Source organism: Rattus norvegicus, chromosome 3, assembly GCF_036323735.1.
Source record: "Rattus norvegicus strain BN/NHsdMcwi chromosome 3, GRCr8, whole genome shotgun sequence".
Classification (NCBI taxonomy): Eukaryota; Metazoa; Chordata; class Mammalia; order Rodentia; family Muridae; genus Rattus; species Rattus norvegicus.
This window is the reverse complement of record NC_086021.1, coordinates 134,427,781-134,453,074: the sequence shown is the minus strand read 5'-3', so window position 1 is coordinate 134,453,074 and position 25,294 is coordinate 134,427,781. Positions and strand designations below refer to the sequence as shown.

At 40.2% G+C, this 25,294-nt stretch overlaps 1 protein-coding gene and 1 long non-coding RNA gene across 4 annotated transcripts in view; one reads left to right on the top strand and one right to left on the bottom strand.

The window, feature by feature from the left end:
* Usp8 (ubiquitin specific peptidase 8) overlaps positions 1-25,294 on the bottom strand; it is a 49,209-nt gene that overhangs the window by 9,966 nt on the left and 13,949 nt on the right. For all 3 annotated transcript variants that reach the window (XM_006234916.5, XM_063283328.1, NM_001106502.1), the window contains exons 3-13: positions 24,858-25,002; positions 20,064-20,149; positions 16,819-16,981; positions 14,220-14,262; positions 12,355-12,499; positions 10,354-10,516; positions 9,070-9,214; positions 8,568-8,791; positions 4,137-4,697; positions 951-1,031; positions 269-531 (exon numbers count right to left, since the gene is read on the bottom strand). In XM_006234916.5, coding sequence (XP_006234978.1) covers positions 269-531; positions 951-1,031; positions 4,137-4,697; positions 8,568-8,791; positions 9,070-9,214; positions 10,354-10,516; positions 12,355-12,499; positions 14,220-14,262; positions 16,819-16,981; positions 20,064-20,149; positions 24,858-25,002 — 2,019 coding nt within the window. The remainder of the gene's footprint in view (positions 1-268; positions 532-950; positions 1,032-4,136; positions 4,698-8,567; positions 8,792-9,069; positions 9,215-10,353; positions 10,517-12,354; positions 12,500-14,219; positions 14,263-16,818; positions 16,982-20,063; positions 20,150-24,857; positions 25,003-25,294) is intronic.
* LOC134486144 (uncharacterized) lies at positions 7,279-15,548 on the top strand. The gene is made up of 2 exons (XR_010064881.1): positions 7,279-7,425; positions 13,093-15,548. It is a non-coding gene; the product is annotated as an uncharacterized LOC134486144 (long non-coding RNA).

Here is a 25,294-nt window from a genome sequence, read left to right as displayed (position 1 = left end):
GCAAGTACACATGTGTACACACACACACACACTTTCCTTAATAAAATTAAAAATTACAAAAAAAATTGTGACCTATGAAAGATGAGTGGAGGCCTTGGGCATGATACTGGGAAAGTGCTGTAACAATATATGCAACACTTTATATCAACACTAATTAAACTTCTCATGTATTAAGCTTCCATCATGACATCAGAATCCTCCAAGGTGACGACATTCAGATAGGTTTAACTGATGCCACTGTTTTGGTCCTAGAATTGGGAGTGCTTACTTGTTCTCCCGGTTGACTGTCGGGGTCACTGCTGGCCTCCTCTTCTCCTCCTCCTGCAGGGCCTGAGTGATGTCTGGTGAGGAGTAGGAGCGCTTCAGTTTGGATGGCTCCCTGTCCCGCTCAGCAGGGATCTGGGGCTTGACTTTGTGAGTGGGAGGGGTGGAAGGAGGCACAGACGAAGGAGCCATCTCAGGCGGATACATGTGAACCGTGTTTGTGGGTGAATGGTAGTAACGAAAAGTCCCAGTGATTGGATCAAGAAACTTGGAAAAGAAAAATAACAAAAAGGTAAGAGAATCATATAAGCACAGAAGTGACTCAAGTGTCATCCCCATTGCAATATTTACATCTGAGTTAAAACGTGTGTGCTAAGGATTACAGCTAGGGCCTTGAGTTTGCTAAGCACAAACTTCTATATTCTGCAGTGCCTAAAATAACTTGAATAAAAGTGATAATCACTTTACAAACTTTCAAAGAAATTTAGGTTTGCCTTAATAGAATATGCAATTTCAAAATTATATTGCCAGGGTGTTCATATGTTAGCCAGCATCTGAGGCTGGAGCTCTCACTCTACAGTAATCAGGGGAAGAGTTTATATTCTCCAGCAAAGTGGACGGACAACTAGAAAATGCCTTTTTAAAACAAAGTAGGGTGCATTTTAATATAGAATTCTAGTGTTTACCTTGGCCCAGCCTAAAGGCAGTCCTGGCACAATTCTCCCCATTTCTTCACTTCTTGCTCTTGTCAAAGGTTCTCGCTGAGCCTAGTTTAAAAAACAATAATCTGATTTTCCAGTTAAAAATTTCCATTCATGAACTTAAAGTACTTACACAGGAAAAAAAAGTTTCCTGACCACACTTCATATTTTTTTTTAAGATTTATTTATCTATTTTATTTAGATGAGTACACTGTAGCTGTCTTTAGATGCACCAGAAGAGAGCATTGGATCCCCATTACAGATGGTGTAAGCCACCATGTGGGTGCTGTGAATTGAACTCAGGACCTCTGGAAGAGCAGTCAGTGCTCTTAACCACTGAGCCATCTCTCCAGCCCACACTTCATATTTTTAAAGGCAGCATCAAAGATGAAGGTGGTTTTGTGTTTCTCAAAGTATACTATATCAAGGGTTAAAGGAATAAGAAGTAAGAGGGAAAATGAAATAACACTTCTAGAACTTTCCAAAGGAAGCCTAGAGGCCCAGGGAAGCAGGGACTATGACTGCAGCTGCTAGCTAGGAGAGATCCAAAGGCAAGTGAGTAATCCTTAGTTAATTATCCCCTGCACAGAGACTGGAGACACTCAAAGGGTACAGACTCTGGAGCACTCGCTGAGAGCTGTGTGACTCTTCTCTGTCTTCAACAGCGATTCCTAAAACCTTAACAACATGGTTACTTCTGCAGTCACTGTGTTTGCAGCACTGGAGATGAGTATGCACGGAAGCCTGGTGCTGAGTGGGGAGGAGGCTCTCCATAGTGGTTGGTGAGAGAAGGAGCCACATAAGTCTGTCAGATGGTTATCTCCTGATGTAGTGTAAGCCACCTTGCCCTCCCTCCCACCACAGTCTCTTCTGTATCCTTTTACAAAAATCATGTAGTGTTCTCTACATGTAAGTAATGCCGGGCAGCATGCTGAAGCATCAGTCCCCCACACTGACTGGTGATGCTTCTAGCTTTAGAGGCTTTTCTGTTTGTAACACTTCCTTAAGTAAATGAAAGACACTTCTCATCATGGAGAAAATACTTACAAATCTTACTTCAAATAAGGGACTTAGCCAGAATATTATAAATTCCTATAGCTCAGTCAAAACTGGCAGTCTAATTTAAAAGTTGGCTACGATTTTGTCAAAGACAGATAAGCTGGGTGTAATAGCGACTGCCTACAACCTCAGCTTTTGCGGTGTAAAGGGGAAAAAGTCATGAGTTCAAGGTCAGTCTGGGCTCTATGAGACTATCTCAGAAAACGAAGAGCAAAGATAAATAGGGGTTGGGGATTTAGCTCAGTGGTAGAGCGCTTGCCTAGGAAGCGCAAGGCCCTGGGTTCGGTCCCCAGCTCCGAAAAAAAGAAAAAGGAAAAAAAAAAAAAAAAAGAGAGCAATGTCATTAGGGAATGTACATTAAAACTACAAGCTGCATCTTACAATCATTGTAATGTTTTGGCTAGGATGTGGATATACTTTGACAGGTGTAAAGTGGGCAGCTGACTGAAAAAGCATTTTGGGAAGTTTTTTTGTTGTTTGGTTTTTGTTTTTAAGTTTTTTTACTGTTGCTGTTCTGTTTTTTCATTTGTTTGTTTTTGAAGATGGCAGCTCTGGCTGTTCTACAATTTGCTCTGTAGACCAGGCTGGCCTGAAACTCAAGAGACCTGCCTGTCTCTCTCTGTGCCTTCTGAAAGCTGGGATTAAAGGCATGTGCCACTGTGCCAAGCTCCTTTGAAGTCTTTTTATTTTTGGTTTGTTTGTTTTTCAGTTTTTAAGTTTATTAACAAAATGGGTTGAAAGATTCCAGTCCTAAGTATCCACTCAAAGTAAAGACACAGGGCTGGAGAGATAGCTTAATGATTAAGAGCACTGTTGATTTGCTCTTTGAGAGGTCCTGAGTTCAATTCCCAGCAACCACATGGTGACTCACAGCCATCTGTAATGGGATCCAATGCCCTCTTCTGGTGTGTCTGAAGACAGTGATGGTGTACTCATATACATTAAATAAATAAATCTTTAAAAGAAAAAAGACACAAATGTTCACAGTAGCATTATTCAAAATAATTCCCAAAAAGCAATGCAAATGTCTAAACAATGCAAACTGACATGTGTGTGTGTGCAGAGCCTATAATACTTAGCCACATGGAGAAACAGGCTGCCAATACATGCTACAGCATGAACATGGGAGCTCTGCTGGGTAAGGGGCTGGAGACATGGCTCAGAGGATAAGAGCACAGGCTGCTCTTCCAGAGGATGTGGGTTCCCAAGACACGTGCTCTTCTGCCCTCCTCAGAGGAACTGACATACATTCAGGCAAACATCCATACACATTAAAAAAAAAGTCTAAATTTTTTTTTTCTTTTTTCTTTTTTTTCGGAGCTGGGGACAGAACCCAGGGCCTTGCGCTTCCTAGGTAAGCGCTCTACCACTGAGCTAAATCCCCAGCCCCAAGTCTGTAAATTTTTAAGTCACTGACTAACTGCATGTTAAAAACAAGTAAATTTTATAATATGTAAATACCTAAATTAAACTATTATTAAACCTATCAGACTGAAAATAAAAACAAAAAGAAAACTTTGAAGTCTCTCTGAAAGGTGTATTTTATTGCCAAGGTTAACACTGAGCTCACTGGGAATTTCATACCCCTAAAGAGAAAAATGAGTCAGTGAAGGAAATAAAGCTCAACAGAATGTGAAGCGCTGGTTTACAATGCGGTGTAAAACGTTAATTTTTCATGTGTATTCACTATGCTCTCAGACTCTACTGGCGTTACATACTACTCAAAATGCAAGGTCTATTTATTAACTAAAACCTTTTTTAAAAAAGATTTATTTATTTATTTTATGTATATGAGTACACTGTTGCTGTCTTCAGACACATCAGAAGAGGATATCTGAACCTATTACAGATGGCTGTGAGACACCATGTGGTTGCTGGGAATTGAACTCAGGACCTTTGCAAGAGCAGTCAGTGCTCTTAGCCTCTAAGCCACCTCTCCAGCTCTAAAACCTTATTATTATTATTATTATTATTATTATTATTATTATTATTATTAACTTGAGTATTTCTTATATACATTTCGAGTGTTATTCCCTTTCCCGGTTTCTGGGCAAACATCCCCCTAATCCCTGTGTCATCATCTTATACACATTTACTGTTTGTTTTACCTACCTTGCCTGCACTCAGCTCTCCCGACATGGAGGATGCAGACGACACATCTGCTGGCCTCTTCTGCACTTCTGACATGGGACACCTTTTACCTTCCACAGATACCTTAGCATCGGAAGCATCGTGTTCACTCTTACTTTGTCTTTGCGTTCCTGTGGCGTCCTGGGCCCCATCTGCTGGGGGCTCTCTGTCTTCTGCCTTGGTCTGTTTGCTGTCTCTCTTCTCTTGTCCATCCTTTGCTTTGTGCTGATTCTCAGTGAAGTCCCGTTCTTCTGCATCCTGGGTCTTTCCAGCTTTGCGCTCTTGTTCCTCCCTTCTCAGCTTCTCTTTCTGTTCCTTCTGCTGCCTTTCCCACAGTTCCTTCTCCTGTCTATTCTTTTCCATAAGAAGGGCTGTTTCTTCATGAATGCGAGCCTTTTCTTCATCTGTTAGCATGGTGGCTGGAGAGGTAAATACTGGCTTGGTGGATCGGTCAGAAAGAACTCTTCCACTCTGATCTGTACTTTCAGATTTCATTCTATGATCTTCAGGCAACTTAACTGCTGGTTTTTTTGTACGATCAACCTGGAGAAACACAAATAGAACAAAATTTGCTTTTTGTGTTGTTTTTGAGACAAGTTCTTACACATAGGCTAAGTTGGCCCCAAACCTACAAATTTTGCTTCAGCAAAATTTAGGAGTATTACTTTAGTTTCCGTTTGCAATCATGTGTTCTGGGCTCACAAGAGTTACATGTCTTAATGATTGACCACAGAACCAAGACTGGACAGACGAGTCTGAAGCTCCATACTGACACACCCATCTACCCTCCCCATCTCCACAGAAGTGCCACACAATACCTCACATCCAGCATGGCCAAAGATGAATGTATGATGCCCACGATACAGAGCGTCCCCTCACTCTCCACACAGCTCTATAAAACCATGGCAGTTCAAGGCCATGTTCTTCCCACAGCTTTCTGCTGCCTGATGAGATTCCTTTCAGCTTTACCAGCTTTGAGACTACCAGGAAGCCTACTGCCTAACTCCAAAACTCCAGAAAAGCCTCCACCATTTCCAGCTACATATCTGATGTGCCCAGCATAAGTGTGAAAATTAAAAGATAATTTTCTCCCACCTTTATGGAACACCTTCTAGGAATTGAATTCAAGTCACCGGGTTTATTTGGCAAGAGCCTTAACCTGTCACTCATCCATTGTAAAACAAATCTGACCATGTTTCTCTTTCGTTTAATAAAATCCTATTTTACATTGCCATTCATATTTAAGTTGTAATTCATATACATATACTTAAGTACATAGACCTATAAACAAAATGAGTAAATGAATTAAATAAACTTTATCATAGCCAGTCTACTACTCATTCTTTAATACTTAAACATTTTTCTTCCTTTATTTTTAATATTTATTTTTATTTTATGTGCATTGGTGTTTTGCCTGAGTGTAAGAGTCTGTGTGAGTGTGTCAGACCCCTGGAACTGGAATTATATATAGGCAGTTGTGAGCTGCCATGTTGGTGTTGGGAATTGAACTCAAGTCCTCTGGAAGCGCAACCAGTACTCTTAACGCTGAGCCATCTCTCCAGCCCCAACATACTTACTTATTTTGTGTGTGTACACCGCATGTGAGTGTGAATGCAGAGTCAAGTGTGGAGGTCAAAAGACAACTCTCGGAAGTTGGGCCTTTTCTCCCACGTTGCAGGGTTCAGTGACTGACGCTGACCTCAGGTCATCAGGCCCATGCATGAATGCCTGTACCCACTAAAGCATCTCACCAGCCCTACTTCTTTATTCTTATCCCTGTTATACATTTTAAAGCTATTATTAATTGTATTTACTTGGTAGGGAGAGTGAGAAGACAGCCTGCAGGAGTCAGTTCTCCCCTTCTACCACATAGGTCCTAGGGTTCAAACTCAAGTCATTTTTAACTACTGAGCCATCTTGTTGGCCCCCCATCTTACTTTCTGAAACAGGCTCATGATTCCCTTACTCTGGCCTCCCCGGTTCCAGGATTCCAGGTGTGTGATGCTACACTTGGCTTTCATGTGGCTGTTGGGGCCCTGAACTCAGATCCTCATCCTTACACAACAGGCTCTTTACTGACTGAGCCATCTCCCCAGCACCACGTCTGATTAAGAAAGCTGCCATATACCTAGAATGTGAGCACCGAGAGGTGCTTTAGCTGCTCCAGCAATATTGTGAGACGTAATCCTAACATTTCTTGAAAATAGTGTGTGCAAAACAGAAAGGAGAATGTAACTGAGAACTTCTTAATAATGACTTATGCAGCATGCTTATTAAAGGTATTTTATGTTAACATTAGAACAAAGTTACTGTTTTTTCTTTTCACTTTTATTTTTTGCCTTCTTACTTTTTCATATAAGCAAAGAAATCCCTCAAATAAACAGAATCACTTGTCTTTTCTACAAATGAGGATGAAGTAGGGAGAACCACTGTAGAGATAAAGCCAACATTACAAGTGGAGCAGGAACCAAAGCCAAAGCTTCTATCCCTGTCTGCTGGCTCACTCACCCTTCCCCAATCTGAAAAGCACAATACTTCACTATCTCAAACTTACAATTCCTTCTTCAGTCCCTCATACCTACAGAACAAAGTTCAAATTCCACCCAAGTCTCTGTCACTGTCTGTCTTTCAGTCGCATGTGGTGTCATGGTGCTCTCTCCAGCACGGACCCTCAACTATGGAGGTCAAGGGCTATCTGGCCTCAATCACTCACTTTTCCACCGGTCTCTGCATCTGTAAACTCCACTAAGAACTCAGAGTTCAGAAAGCTGCTGCTTCTCCAAGGAGAAGAAGCTCAGTTCTCCTGCTCTGCTCCACGGGGGCTGGTAGAGCAATGGTGCACTATTCTGTGACCGGGCTCTACACAGGTCTTTCTTAGTCACTCCAGGAGTCCATCTTACCCACATTTACAAACTTTCATTTCATATAGAAATTTCCTCAATTACTTCTCAGATTATTGAATGCAAAGGACCTCAAAATACACTGGACAAACTGTACATTTCTCAGTCATCTTGGGATACATAAGGATTAGAATTCAATTAACTTGAAGACATATACAACATTATACCTTCTCTTTATAATGTCTTACATTTATATTTTAAGGAAACTTATTTATTCAATTTGTTCAAGTTTAATCTGAAATATTAGATAACCTTAAAAATGATAAAGATACTGACTTTCAACAGCTCTAAAGAAATCAGCATCGTTCACTTCAAATGGATGATACCTGAGGGAAAATAAATGCTACAAATCCATTCTGAATACTACATAGGTAAGTTTTATTACTGTTTCTTCAAAAAAAACTTAACAAGAAGCTCTAAATTTTTATCTGAATAGCTTTGCAAGTTTTCAATAACTATTGTTAATATTTCAAACGCCAAAGAAATGTAACTAAAATATGTTTTAAAACCAGAATACTGATATCTCACTCTCTGATATGCAAAAGCAGGCAACTACTCTGCACAGTGATGGGCTCCGTCCTCCACAGAGATGGGCTCCGTCCTCCACAGTGATGGGCCTGCCCTCCACAGTGATGGGCCTGCCCTCCACAGGGCAGTGCTTTGTCTACAGAAGTCTGCTCCTGTAGCCAGCATGTCAGAGAGTTTCTCACCATTATTCTGAACAGTCAGCACAGCAGCTCTCCCATAGCATCTGTAGCCACCAGAAGTAATGCAGAGAGGACTAAAACTCTGAGTGTGGTGTAGGTGACGTGTACATGTGTGAGAGTGAGTGAGCACTTGCAAGCTTTGTCATTCTCACGGAGTCCTGGAAGCCATCTGAGGCAGACCCTTGAGGGCAGCTGTGCCAGTCAAATCACAGCAATGTCACCAGCTGATCTCTTCCAGCTACTTCAGAACACAAGCTGTTGCTACAGGTTATGGGAAATGACCACCAGCTAGCTTTGAAGTCTTGTAAGTAGTCTACCATAGCCAGGGCAACAGTGATAATTATTATAAAAGGTTTTTGTAAAAATAAGGGTGCCTGGGGCTGGAGAGATGGCTCAGTGGTTAAGAGCACTGACTGTTTTTCCAGAGGTTCTGAATCCAATTCCCAGCAACCACAGGCTCATAACCATCTGTAATGGATCTGATGCCCTCTTCTGGTGTGTCTGAAGACAGAGACAATGTACTGTACATTTACATTAAAATAAAATAAATCTTAAGAAAATAAAAATGCACAAATCCAAATCCTTCTGATGTTTCCTAAGGTATCATAGACAATATATAAAACTCTGTGTATCATGTATCAATATGATATTAAAAGAAAAGAATAGGGGTTGGGGATTTAGCTCAGTGGTAGAGCGCTTGCCTAGGAAGCGCAAGGCCCTGGGTTCGGTCCCCAGCTCCGGAAAAAAAAAAAAAAAAAAAAAAAAAAAGAATAAAGTTAGTAAACAAACAAACACCAAGACAATACCTGTGGAACATTCTTTGTAGCAGGCACTGGCTGAATTATGGGTGAAGCTTCAGCTTTGGGAGCCACACTGGGTCCGGCTAGAGCCGACTGGACTAACGGTCTCGGTTTACCATCTTGATCAGTTACCAACTGTGCCTTCTCATTTGCTTCTAAAGGAGGAGGTGGCATCTGGGCAGGAAGTTTGGAAGGAACTGGTTCTTCCAGTGAGGGATAAGTAAAATCCACTAAAACCGCCAAAAGAACAGTACATGTGTTTTAAGAACCGCGAACTGCACACACGGTATTTACATGCTATGTAGGCTGTGTGATAACTAATAGAGTGAAATGGCAATCACAACTGTCTTAAAGAACATGAACTCCCAGTCAATGTTGTTTTGCCCGAAGACTAGCATTTCATAGGACAAAGGTATATACAAGTAAGGTTACCCTGAACACATAAGTGTTTTATTCTGTACTGAAGCAATTTTAAACACAAATTTCACATACATGCATACATACATACATGAGACAGACACCTCTTCAGGCCTGCTCCGAGGGGGTGGAGTAACCTTAGCATTTGTTGTGAACTGTGGATAGCACAGGAGCCAGTTCTCATAGCCGCCCTCCAGCACCAAGGGCTCATGGTGCAGGACAGCTTTACTTTCCCACTACAAAATAAGAACAGATATTTTTAAGATGGTACCAGTCTCTTGACAGTAAAACCCACAAATCACAACAAACCCAAATGTAGAACTGTTCCCTGCTGAGCAAAATGAAAACAAAACAAAATAAATTCAAAACATAACATTAAATAAGGTATTAGATATATGTCAATATAACCGGTTCAAGAACCAAAAAACAATCCATGATCTTAGAAGTTATAAAATAATTAGGGGGCTGGAGAGATAGCTCAGCGGTTAAGAGCACCCGACTGCTCTTCCAGAGGTCCTGAGTTCAATTCCCAGCAACCACATGGTGGCTCACAACCATCTGTAAAGAGATCCAATGCCCTCTTCTGGTGTATCTGAAGACAGCTACAGTGTACTTATATATAATAAATGAATAAATCTTTAAAAAAAAAAATAATTACAAGGCTACCTAACCCTGGGTGCTTAGACCTGATAGCACTTCTACATTCTGGGGTTTATTCCTACCTCCTGCATATACACACACTTTTCAAAATGTGTTTCTATAAAATAATGGGTTTTTAAGATAAGGGTTCTGTGTACAATACCCCTGGCCACCTGCCTCTGCTCCACCCTCGCCCTCCACCCGAGTGCTGGGATTAAAAAGCATGCCCCATCCCACACCCTCAGCCTAAAATAACAAAAATGATTACGCCCCCTGGGGTTGGGGATTTGGCTCAGTGGTAGAGCGCTTGCCTAGCAAGCGCAAGGCCCTGGGTTCGGTCCCCAGCTCCGGAAAAAAAAAAAAATGATTACCCTCCTCTCTCCCTCTCCCTCTCTTTCTGTGTGTGTGTGTGTGTGTTTGTGTGTGTTTGTGCACAGATATTTCAGAATTTAACGAATTATTTAAATACTTCCAACCATCACCCCTTGCTATGCTGGAATAAACACCAAAGATAAGCATCCATGCGGTCACCCCCTTAAGTAAAATTTCTAAAAAGAGAATGACTGAATCCAGGTTCTAGAACACATTATGACTTTCAATATTAAATTTCACCGCCAAGATGGCTACTGAACACAACTTCAGTACAGTTGGTTTAAAAGTCTAACAGAGCCAGTCAAAACAACCAGGCTCCAAACAATCAGACAACAGCAGTTACAGCAACAAGGAGAGCCCCAACCTTGAAAAGAGCATCTTTCAGACTCCGTAGCGTGGTCCCGAGCAGCAAATCTTTCGCTGAACTAAACCAGTCCAGCAGGACCACATAGTCCACACTCCCCCTTTTTTTCCACGTGTCTTTAGAATCATCTGAAAGCTTTGCTTCAATCCAATTGGCAGTGACTCTGAAATAAATGAGCATTTGTATTAAGGCAAAGTTGAGAAATGATCCTCTTACATCCAGGACAAACGTTCTCAAGTTAAGTTCCATATTAAGATATTAACTAGTCAAAGATACTCTATCCCTTCGTCACTGCATGTTAGTGCTTTTAGTAATTACAAGACAGTAAAAGAAACAGACTCAATTTTAACTCCTTAAAAAAAATATGGGGTGGGGGAGCACAGCAAAACAGGAAATCACCTGGACACTCTTCTCAGCCAAATCTAAACTGGAGAATCACGTTGGATAGATTACTCATATTTGAGCTCACGTCTATCTATACTCATAATAACTAAACAGCAAGATTACCTTAGTTGGCAAGTGCACGCAGCCTCACGGTGTGCCAGACAGCATGTGCTTCAGGCTGTACTGAATCCTCCCAACAGTACCAGTCAGGAGACCTTCCCCCACATTACTGCATCCTGGCATTTGGTTACAGCTCAAGTCTATGCCTACTTAGGTCCTGTCATCAGCTCTCAACTACACAGCAACAGTGTTCAGCTATTCTTTTGCTCGTACGAAAGCTCAGGTCCTTACCGTGGCCTGTTACCCAGACTGCAATCCTGTCACCTCATCCTTCTCTTCTCAAATGGCTTGTCCCCTTTGCTGTACTCCTGCTTAGGACCTCTATCCTCACTGTCTTCTCTCGGTTTGCTCTCCACTCCTGGCCTCAGAATGTGCACATATTGAACACTTGTTAAGAACGTTTCTGTGAGTCTTCCTTAAACTAAACTTTAGGGTCTACTCCAAGACAGAAAGACAGACCAATACACATCCACCCATCACACCTCACTAATATTAGGAATACTATATATTTTAATTTTTATTATTTTTCTTGTCTTTATCTGCCTGTTTAAATAAAAGCTTCATAAAGGCAACAACTTGTATTTGTTCACTGGTTAACCTCAGCACTCAGAACCACAGTAACCCAGCGTACTGCTCAGAAAATACTGCTGAATGACATAGTGACTGAATAACACAGATCCATCCCCTTGGTTAAAACAAACAAACAAACAAACAAGCCAGTATTCTAGAAAGCACTCAGCATTTCGTAGGCATTTTAGTATTTAACTGACAATGCTGGGAAGCTGGGTGGGACTGGTGAAACTTTTACTGATAAATAAAACAAAATGGCTCTGGACTAAAAATTAAAAATTAAAAAAAAAAATATGTCCCTAAGTTATAATGTTGGCTACTGGGAAGTGTAGAGGAGGAGGCGGACCAATATGAACTATCGTCCTGGCTGTCCTCACAGAGACAGATCAAGATGCCTGCCCTACAATGGAATGGAATGGAAGCACATGGACTGAGAGGTTCTCAGGGACGCTTATTCGCCTACACAGTTCCTTTACCTTTAGTATTTTAGTGAACTTGTTTGGAAATAACAGAATCAAAAGTGTTTCCCAAATTTAAGTTTCTTATGCATTATTTTCATAATTTGTTCTATCCATTCTATAATTTAATTTTAAATGTAACCTAATAATCAATTAAATTTAATTATACTAAGTTTATTTTAATAAATTCACATGTTCCTGTATAAATGGAAAAAGCACCATCATATCCAATATATAAAGGCCAAGTCTAAATAAAACAGGTAAGAAAATCACATTGTCATTCTATAAGGAAACGAACAGCGCAATGGTAATAAGCACACCGCTTACATAGTGATGGCGATGACGGTCAGGTTGACTCAAAGGACACAGTCATTTACACACCAGGGAGGTCAAGTGGGAGCACCATTCAGGGCCATCCTGTTAGCACAGCAGACTTTATCTATTATTATCTAAGCACACAATGACCTACCCTGGACTGATAGCTTCTTCAGGAACACTGAGAGAGCCCAAGATACAGGAATGCTGATAATCCTGTATTTTCCGAGCATCCATTATAATCAGGCTTGTGTTTTTATCCATCATCATTGTATATAGCTCCTTTGCTGTGACTGCTCCTTGGAATTGAGAGACATAGTAGTAAGTGAAGAGTCCAGCTCTATGTGCTGGCACATCAGCACATACGGAAGAGCAAGTTTTGGCATCAGACTCATGGTCCCAGAGTCATTTTTTATCTTTTACATGAACACTGAGTATAATTCATATTGTCTTGTTTACACACAGGCTGGACATATAGCTCGATGGAATAGTATCTGCCTACCAGTGTTTGGCTCTGGGTCTGATTCGACCACAACTCCTTTTGCCCAATTAAAAACCTTCATGTCAAGGTCCCAACTGTATCTGGTATTAGTTCTACTAGTAGTCCCAAAGGAAAAAAATTAAATATATGCCTCATTAAGATAGAAATACTTCATACACAAAATGCACGATTAATAAAGTCACAAGGACGGTGATGTGGCTCAGCTGGTGGAATACTTTTCTAATTGATCTTTTCTAAATCTTTTTTGGGTCTCTGATGAGGTGCTATGAGGAATGTTTGAATGTCTAGATTTCTAATTATTTATTAATTGAAATGGGGGTATGCAATTTGGCAAAACAAACAAAACTATGTTGTTATTTTTTCTGTCACCTTTACCACCTGAAATGAAAGATCAAGAAGCGTCACACTGAACTTTAGATACAGAAGGCTGCTTGCTAATCACCTTCCAGCTGCCGAGAGCTACGCTGATGATGAACACCAATCTTAAGACCACCAACAGCTTCTAGGAAGGTACCTTCCACTACATGCAGTTTATTCTTAAAACTGTGATCAGTACACAATTGCTTTGGTGTTACATATAATTATGTGTAATTTATATCTTTTCTGAAAAAGAAAAAAATGTCTCTAGTAGATGACATCAACTACGTAACATTAGCAGGCCACATACTTGTTACTAGATCATCAATACCATCAGTGTGTGGATACCTGCAAAGTACAGGTTAAGATTTCTTCTTCAGGGCATAAGGGCATCTGCTAAATAATTAACTCTTACAACCTACAGTCACAAATAAGAGCTAGTGACCCTTAAATTTACTATGGGTTCTCAAAGTTCAATATATGCAGCTGAATTCACTACGAGCTGTTTCCTTATTAATTCCTTGACAGTTAATGACAGTTAATGCTGTAAGCCTGACAGGATCTAAAATCACCTTAGAGACAACTTCTAGCCTCATCGGTGAGGAACTGTCTCATTTCTATAGATCAGTTGAAGCGGCATGGCTCCATGGCTGAGGTACTGTCTGGGTGAAAAGGAGAAATGAACCGAGTGCTAGCACTCACTTCCTCTGCTTCCTGACTACTGTGCAGCGTGCACTGCTGCCTCAAGCTCCTAACGCCAGGGCTTACTTCCCTGCAGTGACCTGCTGTGACCTTGGAACCATAGGCCAAAATAAATCCTTCCTTCCTTAAGTAAGAGGAAAAGAAAATAATACAATCCCACTTTACATATAGGGAAACTCAGGTACAATGCTAAGTATCATACTCAATAAATATATTGAGAGGCTGCTTCAGACAGGTCATCTCTCAAACACTACGCTATGGCTAACTACTGTGCTTAGAAAACAAAATAAGAAAGCGGCACATTGACACATTTAATCATGCCAGACTAAAATTATATATAAAATACCCCCTCAGTAAATCAATACAGAACTTAGAGAGTATAGGAAGTCTCTCACTGTATGTATCAAGCTGAAGTCTATTCCAATGGAAAGACTCACAGGAACAGCTCTCTCACATACCTCTCTCTGCTGCTGCACCTCCTTCGCTCTTCTCTCCATTGACCTAGTTCACAGAAGAAAAGAGTTTCAATTGCATAAAAGACTCAAACTTAATACTCCACTGCAATGGAAAGCAATGGCATTTTATAAAAAATACACTTGAAAAAAAGACATAGCTCAGCCGTAGAGCTGCATGAACTACTCAAGCCTGCAAACGCCCTCCACCCTCAAGACTTCAGACACACAGTACTGGCTTTACTAGGCACCAGCTAAAATAGCCAGAAGTGTATCAGAATCACGGTTCATTCTCAAAGTTTCTTAAGAAGCGCCAGATATAATTTGAGTACTTAACCAGAAAGTGCTTCTTAAAATGAAGCAGCAATTCTAGTATTTCAGCCAGTGTTTTCTACCGCAAAGTTAAAGGAAAACCAGTAATAACTGAATAGGCAGCAATACTTATACATTTTCCAGGGCAACATGACATAACCTTGTAGAATGCTAGCTCAGTTTTCAGATGGGAAAACTGAGGACCCACTTGGACCTATGGATCAAAGTTAATAACATACTTGTAGGTGCACATTTGCACACGGTATATATATATATATATATATCATCTGGCTCCTAGTATGAAACACAGGATACCGTCCACAGAGAATTCTTACCATGAAACAAAACAGCACTGCCCTGACACTGTAGGAAATAAAGGAAAACCTACAGGTTGGGGGCAGAAAGTGTGGTTCACTTTCTTTATTTAATCACGTGCATGGTATGAAGTTTCAGAAGAGAATCTTAAAGGGAAATTATTTTAACACCTTAAGAGATATAACAATCAGAAGGCAGTTCATTGTTGTGCATCATGATCAACAAATCAACTTAAAAACCAACCACGTGCAGGCAGCAGCAATGTCCGACTATAGACTGAGCACCAGGCAACACTAAGGAGTTACTGTGAAGTTTACAGGGTGGAGAGGACCACGGCTATGTGAGCTGTACAGCGAAGTGCTTAGCAGTAAAGTAGCAGAGCAGCTAGAGTTTGCTTTCAAATTCTCAAACCACAAAAAGAAAAAGCAAAGAAAATAGAAAATGTACGAGACAAAGTTGGGCAAACGTTAAAGTGAAAGTAACAGGGCTGGAGATGTAGCACAGCTGGTCATATGCTTGTCCTAGCAACCCATTAACTGGGCATGATTACCCAGGCCTATAATCCTAAAAATCGGGGTAAAGGCAAAAAGCAGGAATTCAAGGCCAGTCTTGATTACTTAATGAGTCTGGGCTAGCCTGGACTATAAGAGACCCTGTCTCAAATTACCAAAAAAAAAAAAAAAAAAAAAAAAAAAAAAAAAAAAGCAACTTCCCACTTTTGAAAAGGCAACAGGGGCTGGAGGGATCACTCAGCACTTAAGAGCACTGACTGGACCCAGGTTCTATTCCAAGAACCCACATGGCAGCTCACAACTGTCTGTAACTCCAAGATCTGACACCCTCACACAGACATACATGGAGGGAAAACACCAATGCACATAAAATAATAATAAATTATTAAAAAAGAAAACGAAAGAAAAGGCAACAAAATGAAAAGTTCCCTTCATACCACTCTTTCCAGTACTGTTATTTGCTGATTGAGAAACACCTCCCTAAGTTAGTGGTTTGTCTGCCATTGTGAATTCAAACAATGGAACATTAAACCCTTTTAGAGTGCTTAACCCAGTGGAAGCTCTTCCAAACAAGTGATCAACACTAGCAACAAGACAACACTTCAAACACTGAAGAAACACAAAGGACCAGAGGAATCGAAGCACAATCTCCAAGGATTTCAACAATTCAAAACAATTTACATTTTAGGGCGAGTAATTCTCAGACAGTAGAGGAAGGGGCACAAGGACAGCTGGCAGAGACTGAGTCACTGGTGGCTTTGGATAAAAACATCTCCTACATGTGCTAAGAAGACTAAATGAAATGCTGAGCAGGACAGACAGACAGACAAAGGGAAAACTAGAATAGAAGAAGAAAGGAATGGATGACAGTGCCCGAGACTCCAGTCACAAAAATTGTTTAGGACCAAATAAAGCAGCAAACCAAGCTCTTCCCTCCTTTATTTTATTTTTGGTTTTCAGGCAGGGTTTCTCTGTATAGCCCTGGCTGGCCTAGAACTCACTTGAATGAACTCTGAGACCCACCTGTCTCTACTGGGATTTAAGGCCACTCACCTCACCACCATGCCTGGCCCCGGTCCTTCTCTTAATGTAGATCTCATCAGGAGGAAAAGACACCTCAAATCTTGTTTTAAGACCTTCATTTGGCAAACCTGAGTCCAAGAGTTGTTAAGCAAGACTCGCACAGGCCCAGAACTTAGATGGATAGATCACAATCCAATGCTTCCTCTCATGCCACCCTCCTTCTGCTATAGTGATGCTAAAATTGTAACCAATGACCAGGACAATGCTGCTGTGGACACTTACAGGAAAACGTACCAACTGCAGTTGGGACCTTTGATTCAAATTCTGACCAACACTGAAATGTTCTCCCTGCTGCCTCAAAGAACTTTACAGAAGCAGCACAACTCCTCCAGGTAGGTCACCTGGCAAACAGGACCAGTGTTTACACAATGAACTTGCAATACCCTTTGGATTTTGGTTTTGGAATCCAGTAAATTTTCCACGGAGCGTTTGGCCGCCGCACCACTATCCTCTCTTCCCATCTCCTGCCTTTTCTGTTGCTGCAGCTGTTCTTCCTCCCGTCTGTCCTTTTCTTCAAGCTGTTTCCGAACTTCAGCCTCTTCGTATCTAGTTGAAAGAAGATTCTAATTACATGATGGAGTTAAGGGAGTTCGTGTTTCATACTTAGCATCCTGCCTTGGGCATAGCCTATGGCTTTTTAACACACTCCTTCCTTCCAAGTGAAAAGAGAATTCTGCTAGAGTTCCCATACAAACCACACACATCTGCCCTTAGGGGCTATCTGTGTACTTTAAACTGGACAAACACCTTGAAAAATAAATGTTATGCTTTTTTTATTAATGCTGTTCTTGCTTTTTCACTAATTTCAAATATTTAATTATCAATTCTGGTACAATTTTATTTTTAAAACAAACATTTGTTTGTCTCTAGAAGAGAAATTGTTGACGATTTAGATTAAAATGTTAAAACAAGTATGCAAGAAAGGTATTAACCGGGGCTGGGGATTTAGCTCAGTGGTAGAGCGCTTACCTAGGAAGCGCAAGGCCCTGGGTTCGGTCCCCAGCTCCGAAAAAAAGAACAAAAAAAAAAAAAAAAAAAAAAAAAGAAAGGTATTAACCATATCAACTGGAGAATTATTATCAAAGTCAAGAAGTGATTATCTTCTAATTTGCTAAAAGTTAAACAGCTATGGTGATTACAGTTGCAGCTATCCAAAGTATTTGGAGCCATTCCCCTCAGAATGATAAGCAGTATTATTGGGAATGTGTGCTATCAAGGACCTTGCTCACCCTGTCCTTAGTGAGGACAGTAATGTCTGCTGGCTCTGAACTTAAGAGGAAGGGAGACAGAGACAGAGACAGAGATGGGGTGGTGAGAGAAGGGAGAGAGAATATAGAGCAAAGGGAGAAAAGGGTAATGAATAATTGACTCCAGTTGGTTAGTAAAGGATGAACTATGCGTCTACTGTCTGTCCTCCATACTTGTATAAGGAGGACATATGCCTCCTCAGACAGCTACAGCTCTGGCCTGTCACAGAGACAAGGAACAGGCAGAGTGAGAGACTGCGAAGGGGTCATAACTCTCTAGTTTTGAGGGCCTTATCCCTAACGTCAGGACCTCACGTGCCAGAGGTGGCTAAAACTAACACAGAAAGCCAAAGCTCCTGTCTCTTTGCTTTGTAAAGTTGTCCAAGTCTACAGTCGACACCCAAACTAAGTAAGAACAGAGCAGACACTGAGGACTTTAAAAGACATTTCAGATGCTGACTACCACAGGCAAGGCAGTGAATAAAATCTGACCCAAGTTCACCCCCATCCCAGAACAAAACACCCCAACACTCTTCAAGGGATAAAACAAGAGGCTGAGTTTCCAGAGCCCACCATGTCCAAAACTAATCAACGTAGCAAGAAAACAGGACCCAAAGAGAAAGGGCAAACGGTCCAAACTGGACCCAAAGAGAAAGGGCAAACAGTCCAAACTGGACCCAAAGAGAAAGGGCAAACAGTCTAAACAGGACCCAAAGAGAAAGGGCAAACAGTCCAAACAGGACCCATAGAGAAAGGGCAAACAGTCCAAACTGGCTGAGGTAAACCTGGATGACAGCCTCAAACCAGAGCAATCAGGAGAGGCTAACCAACTCTGCCCAAGGATAAGTGAAAAATGGCTTGCATTGAGTAAACAAACATAGGACACTAAAAAAAAAGCTGATACTACAAAACAGCTACATAGAAACCCTGGAGTTAAAATGTTTCTGAAACAAAACCCTGAAAACTGGAAGCAACAGTCAGGACCTAAGGAGCCAACAGAAACTTCCCAGTATGAGGGAGAGAAGAGAGAAGAGAGAAGAGAGAAGAGAGAAGAGAGAAGAGAGAAGAGAGAAGAGAGAGAGAGACAGAGAGAGAGACAGAGAGAGAGACAGAGAGAGAGACAGAGAGAGAGACAGAGACAGAGAGACAGAGACAGAGACAGAGACAGAGAGAGTTTTTTCCAAGTTAAAGCATTTATAGTATCATAGGCCCTAGATTCAAAATCCTTGAGGGGGTGGGGCAGAAAATAGTTAAGATCTGAACAGCATTCAACAAAGCACAGAGACCTAAATGACAAACAGTACATCAGGTCCGTCAACTCTAACATCCCCCTCCTAACCATCCCCATTCTATCATGTTCCTGAAGAAATTTCATTTCCATTGTGAGGTTAATACAGAAGATTCCTGTGAATTTTATAGAGGTGATCAGTTAGGTCAACGAAGTGAAAAGATCTTGGTAGCTTTATAAGAAGCCAGAAGAGAAATTTAACACCTTGTCCTCACTGACATGGTGCGTCAAGGACCTTGCTTTAGGTTCTGTAATGTTGTTTGACCTTCAGCCTCTAATAAACCTTTTTTATTTAAAAAAACAAAAAACAAAAAACCAGACTGCCTACCTATCTATGTATTTTTACTATAGTAATGAAAAATAGATAAACCACATAGAAAACAATGTATTCAGTCACTGCACTCTCTTTTTAAGTACACACAGCATACTGGACTAGGTAAAACTATATGTAGGACCATAAACAAAACTGTTTAAGGACAGATATCTGTAGCTATGATGAAATTGAAATAAGTAAGATACCCAGAAAAATATCATATTTGAAAATTAAACACCATAGTTCTAAACAATGCTGGGTCAAAGGACAAACAAAACGCTCAAGTGCTCTAAAGAGCAGCAAGTGGCTCCTGACTCCTGAGCCACCTCTGTACTCGTTTGTGATCATTTCACAGACTGGTACAGCAGTTCTGGTAAATACTGAGATTGTTTTTAAGATATCTAACTTTTGCAACTACAGGGAGATTAAAACTAAGAATAAATACTTCATTTCTGTATAATTAAAGCCAATAGCAGTTTCTAATTCAACATACCATATGTAAAGAATTAAAATTCCTTTTTATTATGTCAAAAATTTACAAACATGAATAATTGGACATGAGTTCTAATGTAATACATCAGTGCTATTTTAATAGCCTAAAATGTTCTTGAAGAATATTAATTGTAGCACATCAATACGGGCACTACTAGTTAACATATGACTTGCTTGTAGGAAATAGTTATTATAGGTATGGTTAGATATAAATGAACAAACCTATAGTATTATCATTTTCTAATTTGCATTCTTTACAGAATTTATAGTGACATTTGACATCGGTACCTCAGTTTGAGGCTCTCAGAGAGTCTTTCAGCTTCTTCAATAGCCTTTTTGATGTTTGCAGGTCCAAGTATTGAAAGGTAATAGTCCTAAAAGTATGAAAATCATCCCACACTGTTAGCACCTGTCAGTTATAGCACTGGTGTTATAGGAAACACTAAAATCATGGTGCCTGTAGAAAGGAAGCAAAAGTTTTTGTTTTTATCTTCTAACCTATATAAATGCACAATTTATTGTCTGTCTTAGCCAGGGTTTCTATTCCTGCACAAACATCATGACCAAGAAGCAAGTTGGGGAGGAAAGTGTTTATTCAGCTTACACCTCCACACTGCTGTTTCATCACTAAAGGAAGTCAGGACTGGAACTCAAGCAGGTCAGGAAGCAGGAACTGATGCAGAAGCCACGGAGAGAAGTTTCTTACTGGCTTGCTTCCTCTGGCTTGCTCAGCTTGCTCTCTTATAGAACCCAAGACCACCAGTCCAGGGATGACACCACCCACAATGGGCTGGGCCCTCCCCCTTGATCACTAGTTGAGAAAATGCCTTACAGCTGGGTCTCATGGAGGCATTTCCTCACCTGAGGCTCCTTTCTCTGTGATAACTCCAGCTTCTATCAAGTTGACGCATAAAACCAGCCAGCACGTTGTCCAAATATCTCAAAAGTATCTTTATAACATCAGTATGCACAAAATCCACTATATAATACATTTAACTTATTTATGAGATGCCACTAAAAGTAAACACTATTCTTACTAATCACAAATAAAAACAGGAGAATTTGGGAGAATAAAGCAAATTTTCTTCTGACAAATATGCAATACACTAAGTTCCTTTTCTCCAGTCTCAAAAGGAATAAAGCAAATTATGCAAAGATGAATAGCTTGGGATTTATTCACTTGCTGAGATGGGCTGGGTGTGTATTCCACGCTGGCTTATTAGGTTCTAGGATCTTCATCCTCAACACCTAAGTAATGGAATTATATGTGCTCCCCTGGGAGAGGCTATGTTTACTATAGTAAACAGATTTTTTTATCTCTATCTGGAATAGTTACATTAACTAGAGTTCAGTTTTGACACACAAAACAAATTTTATACTTGAAGAAATCGAATTTCTAAAATCAAATAGTAGAAAGAAATAGCATAAATCTAACTCAAAAAAAGGTTTGATGTAGAAAGTAACTAAATGAAGTTACTTCAAAAGGTCACAGGTTACGGTCAAAGAGATTCTGCAATCAAGGCTTATCAAGTCTAATTCGTTACAAGTCACTGTGACTTTGTAAACAAAACCTATTAGGACACTTCATCACTAGTAGTAGTAGTAGTAGTAGTAGTAGTAGTAGTAGTAGCAGCAGTAGTAAAAACGCACGCACAAGTGTGTGTGTGTGTGTGTGTGTGTGTGTGTGTGTGTGTGTGTGAAAGGCAGTGAGAAGGATGAAGATACAGGGCTCACCTTCAGCAATGAAGTGGTTAAGAGTAGTGATGGCAAAGAAATCTGTTGTAACACTTACCATTATCTATGCATTGATCTAAACTTTGACTCTAATGTTTCACTGTGTCAGAAGAGCCCTTCACCAAGTAATACTAATAAAGATGTAGTTTATTTAAAATTGTACCAACTGAATATTAGAGACGTCTAGTGCAACATGTTCTTAAAAAGTGTAATGCAATCATCGCAAGCTTCTTATAAACGCAAAGCACAAAGCAAAACCAAAAATGTTCTCATTTATTTTATTTTCATGAACTCAATTAAAAAGCTAGTCTAAACCAGGGAGTGGCGGTGCACACCTTCAATCCTAGCACTTTGAGAGGTAGAGACAGGTGAATCAGTTCAAAGTGGTCTACAAAGTGAATTCTACAACAACTAAGCCTACACAGAGAAACACTGTCTCAAAAAACAAAACAAAAAGCTAGTCTGAGAGCCTGCTTTATCTTACTTAAATGTTGTTTGAGACTGTCTATTACAAAACTATGAGACAACAGTCCTCACAGTCCTCTAGTATTACTGAGGTTCCCTAAAGGCCATTATCAGCATAGATATTGTCGATAACATGTCAAGTGGCATATAGAGCGATTAACACCTTCACAAGTTCACCAGTACAACTTTCCTATTTGCTGATTCTCTAATTTAAAAGGTTAATTTAAAAGGGAGCAGGAATGTGATGTGCACACCTTTAATACCAGCACTTCTGAGGCAGAAGCAGGTGCATCCCATGTTTGAGGCCAGCTAGGCTCCATAGTAAGAGCCTGTCCAAAAAAAGGGGAGGGGGTGCGTGCATGCCTGCGTGAGTGGGTTGCAATGCTCTGACGATTCCTAAATATGACCCTAGTTTCCCGAGGATTTGCTGTGCTTGTGTTTTACCTTCTCTCACTTCTCAAAGGACCCTGAAGGCACTGCTCAGGATGGAGCAGTTTCCAGCTGTATCACTGTGTCCTCTCTACTACACTAACTTTTACTTACAATTAAACACTGTGCAATATAAAATAAGAGGGAAAACACACAATTTTGAAGGAATTCAGCTACATATTCTGTCCCTACTCAATTTAAAGGAGTTATAAAATATGTAGGTAGTTTAATACCTCACATGCTTGAAGGTAAGAGTAAATGAAACAAAACAAAAACAGTTCTAAGACAGGAGAGGAGAGGGCTCTAGACAGCACAGGAAACAAGCAACTATAGCATCCAAAGTAACAAACTGGGTTAGCTGACCCTTCCGAGGCAGCTTCCTAACCTGACCTTCACAAACTCAGTGACAGTGAGGACATGGAAAGAGTTTTTATCCATCAAAATTAATCCCAACCTATTCAAAGAGAAGGAACAGACAATCAAAATGGTAATTCCAACTTTACCAAAGGAGAAAAAAAAACACTATTAAGTTCCAAAAGTAAAGCAAAAAGCAAATACACAAAAACAGTGCAACGACAGACCAATCAGCTGACAGCAGCTACCAAATTTAGCAATCATCAAGCCTTCCAACTATTTACTTCAGAGTCCCAGCGCAGGAGTTGGGGTAGAGGGTGTGGCACACAACCTCACAGTGCGCACATGGGAGACAGATGGCCCGTGGGAAGTTGCTCTCCCTGCCTTATGGGTCCAGAGAGTCCTATTAGGTCATAGTGCTTTGTATCCAGCCATCTCACCCGCCAATCCTCTTTAAAAGCAGTTTCTCCAGAACATTTTAAAGAGTGTTTGAATTGAGGCAGGCTTCTGACTTCTTAATCTGCTGATAAGTATGCTTTTAAATATTAAAAGCTGTTTTCTCCCATGGTAGGACAAATCCAACCATTTATGGGCAGGCAGATGAACCCCTAAGTGCAAGGGGACCTTTGTAATTGCTTTAAAATCCAGTAACAATTAGCATAATTTTGCTGGTAGAAATTACCTACTACCATTAGCTTAACTATTAAGGTATCCCTCTTTATTAAGAAATGTTATCTATCATTCACAATACACTGGGCAAAAAGAAAGGAAACTTCAATTAAGAGAAATTTCATTCCTTCTGTAAGTCAACTTTCCCACCACAGAACAAAGCAAAATACTATAAAGTATCAAGTGCTAACAGAGTGTGTCACAGTAACTTCCAAAATAAAATATCAATATTAATTTTTAAATGGCTGGGCATGATGGTGTACTGTTGAAATTGAAGTGCTTTGGAGATAAGGCAGGGGGACTGTAACCTCTATGCCAGCATGGCTTTGAGACCCTCTCAGACAAAGAAAAATTCCTCTGCGGGGTAAGAAATCTCTAGGCAGTACTTTGCTGTTGTATGTGATAATCAGGTCATTTCTAACGTGGGAGCACTAATGCATCACTCTTCCTATTCTTTAACATCACCTATATATTATTTTGCCTGTTTCTAGGACAACTGATATGCAAACACTAATTCTGGCTATCGGTTTCTCTGTCTATACCATGATAGCCCTCACTTTCTACTCATGACTTCAGCAAAGTGAAAGACTAGTATCTGCTAAACAGATTAAGAACAAAAAAGAAAACATGACCATGAAAAGACCCTAAAGTCTTCCTCTTAATTCTACAGCTATAGCTAACACAGCTCCAATGTCAGTCAAATGAAAGGCTGACAAGCATTTGACCTTAAAGCACAATGAAAACATTGTCATTTCACTTTTCATCTGTGTGTGTTGTGTGAATGTGCACATGTGCAGGTGCCCAAGGAGGCCAGAATGGGGCACTGGATGCCCTGGCACTCGAGTCAGAAGCATCTGTTAAGTCACTTGAAATGGGTGCTGGGAACCAAACCTGGGTCTTCTGCACACAGCACTCTTAACTGCTGAGCCATGTCTCCAATCCCTGTTTTATTTATTGATATACGATCTCTCTATGTTGTCCAAGCTGGCCTAGAACTCTTGGACTCACAAGAGACTACAGGCATGAGCCACTGCAGCACCCAGCTATTACTTTTCTCATTCAGTGCACTGAATAAACTCAATCCTTCCACTAGCAATAATTTATTACAACAAAAAGCAAACAATCATTTATATGCTGTTATATACACATATTGATCCAAGCAAAATGTATTCATGAATACACTAACAAATAATAAAAGTATATTTTTGCTTTGCTTTTCCTGGCCACCCAGGAGTTAAAAATTGTCAAGGTATCATGGGATCTAAATCCATTCTTAAGTTGGTGACAGACCTCTGCTTAGCATTACCAGACTGCTAGCATTGAGAGAGAGGTGAGGAGAAACAAATTAATCACGGGTAGTTAAAGCTTTTAGAGGAAACCAATAGCTCTATTGTGTAAAAATAACAAATAAAATAGCAAAAATGAGTGTACCTGCTGTTGCTTGAAATCAGGTCTCTTTTTGATAAGATTATAAACCGCCACATATTTCATATAAAGCACATAGGCCCTTTCCTCATCACGATCTAGTCTGCATTCTTCTGCTGCCTTGAAAATCTTCTGAGCGCTGTGTATATAACTTAGAAAGGAAGAGAATTTATAAAACTTGGCACTGGGGGAAAATACATGTAATATATAAACTCCACAGATGACCCTGATAAAATAAATTTCATGATTAAAGTTTTTACTCCCCTCAGTTACAATGTATAACCTCCCTCTGGGGCTAGGCTAGTCTTAAGAAATAAATGATAGAAAGAAATGACCATCTTTGATCTAACATTTACAAAGATTCTGTCTTTAGTATTTGAGAAGTTCAAAGTGGCTTTATTGATTAAAAAAAAAATTTAAGCGACAAGAATTAAACAATTATT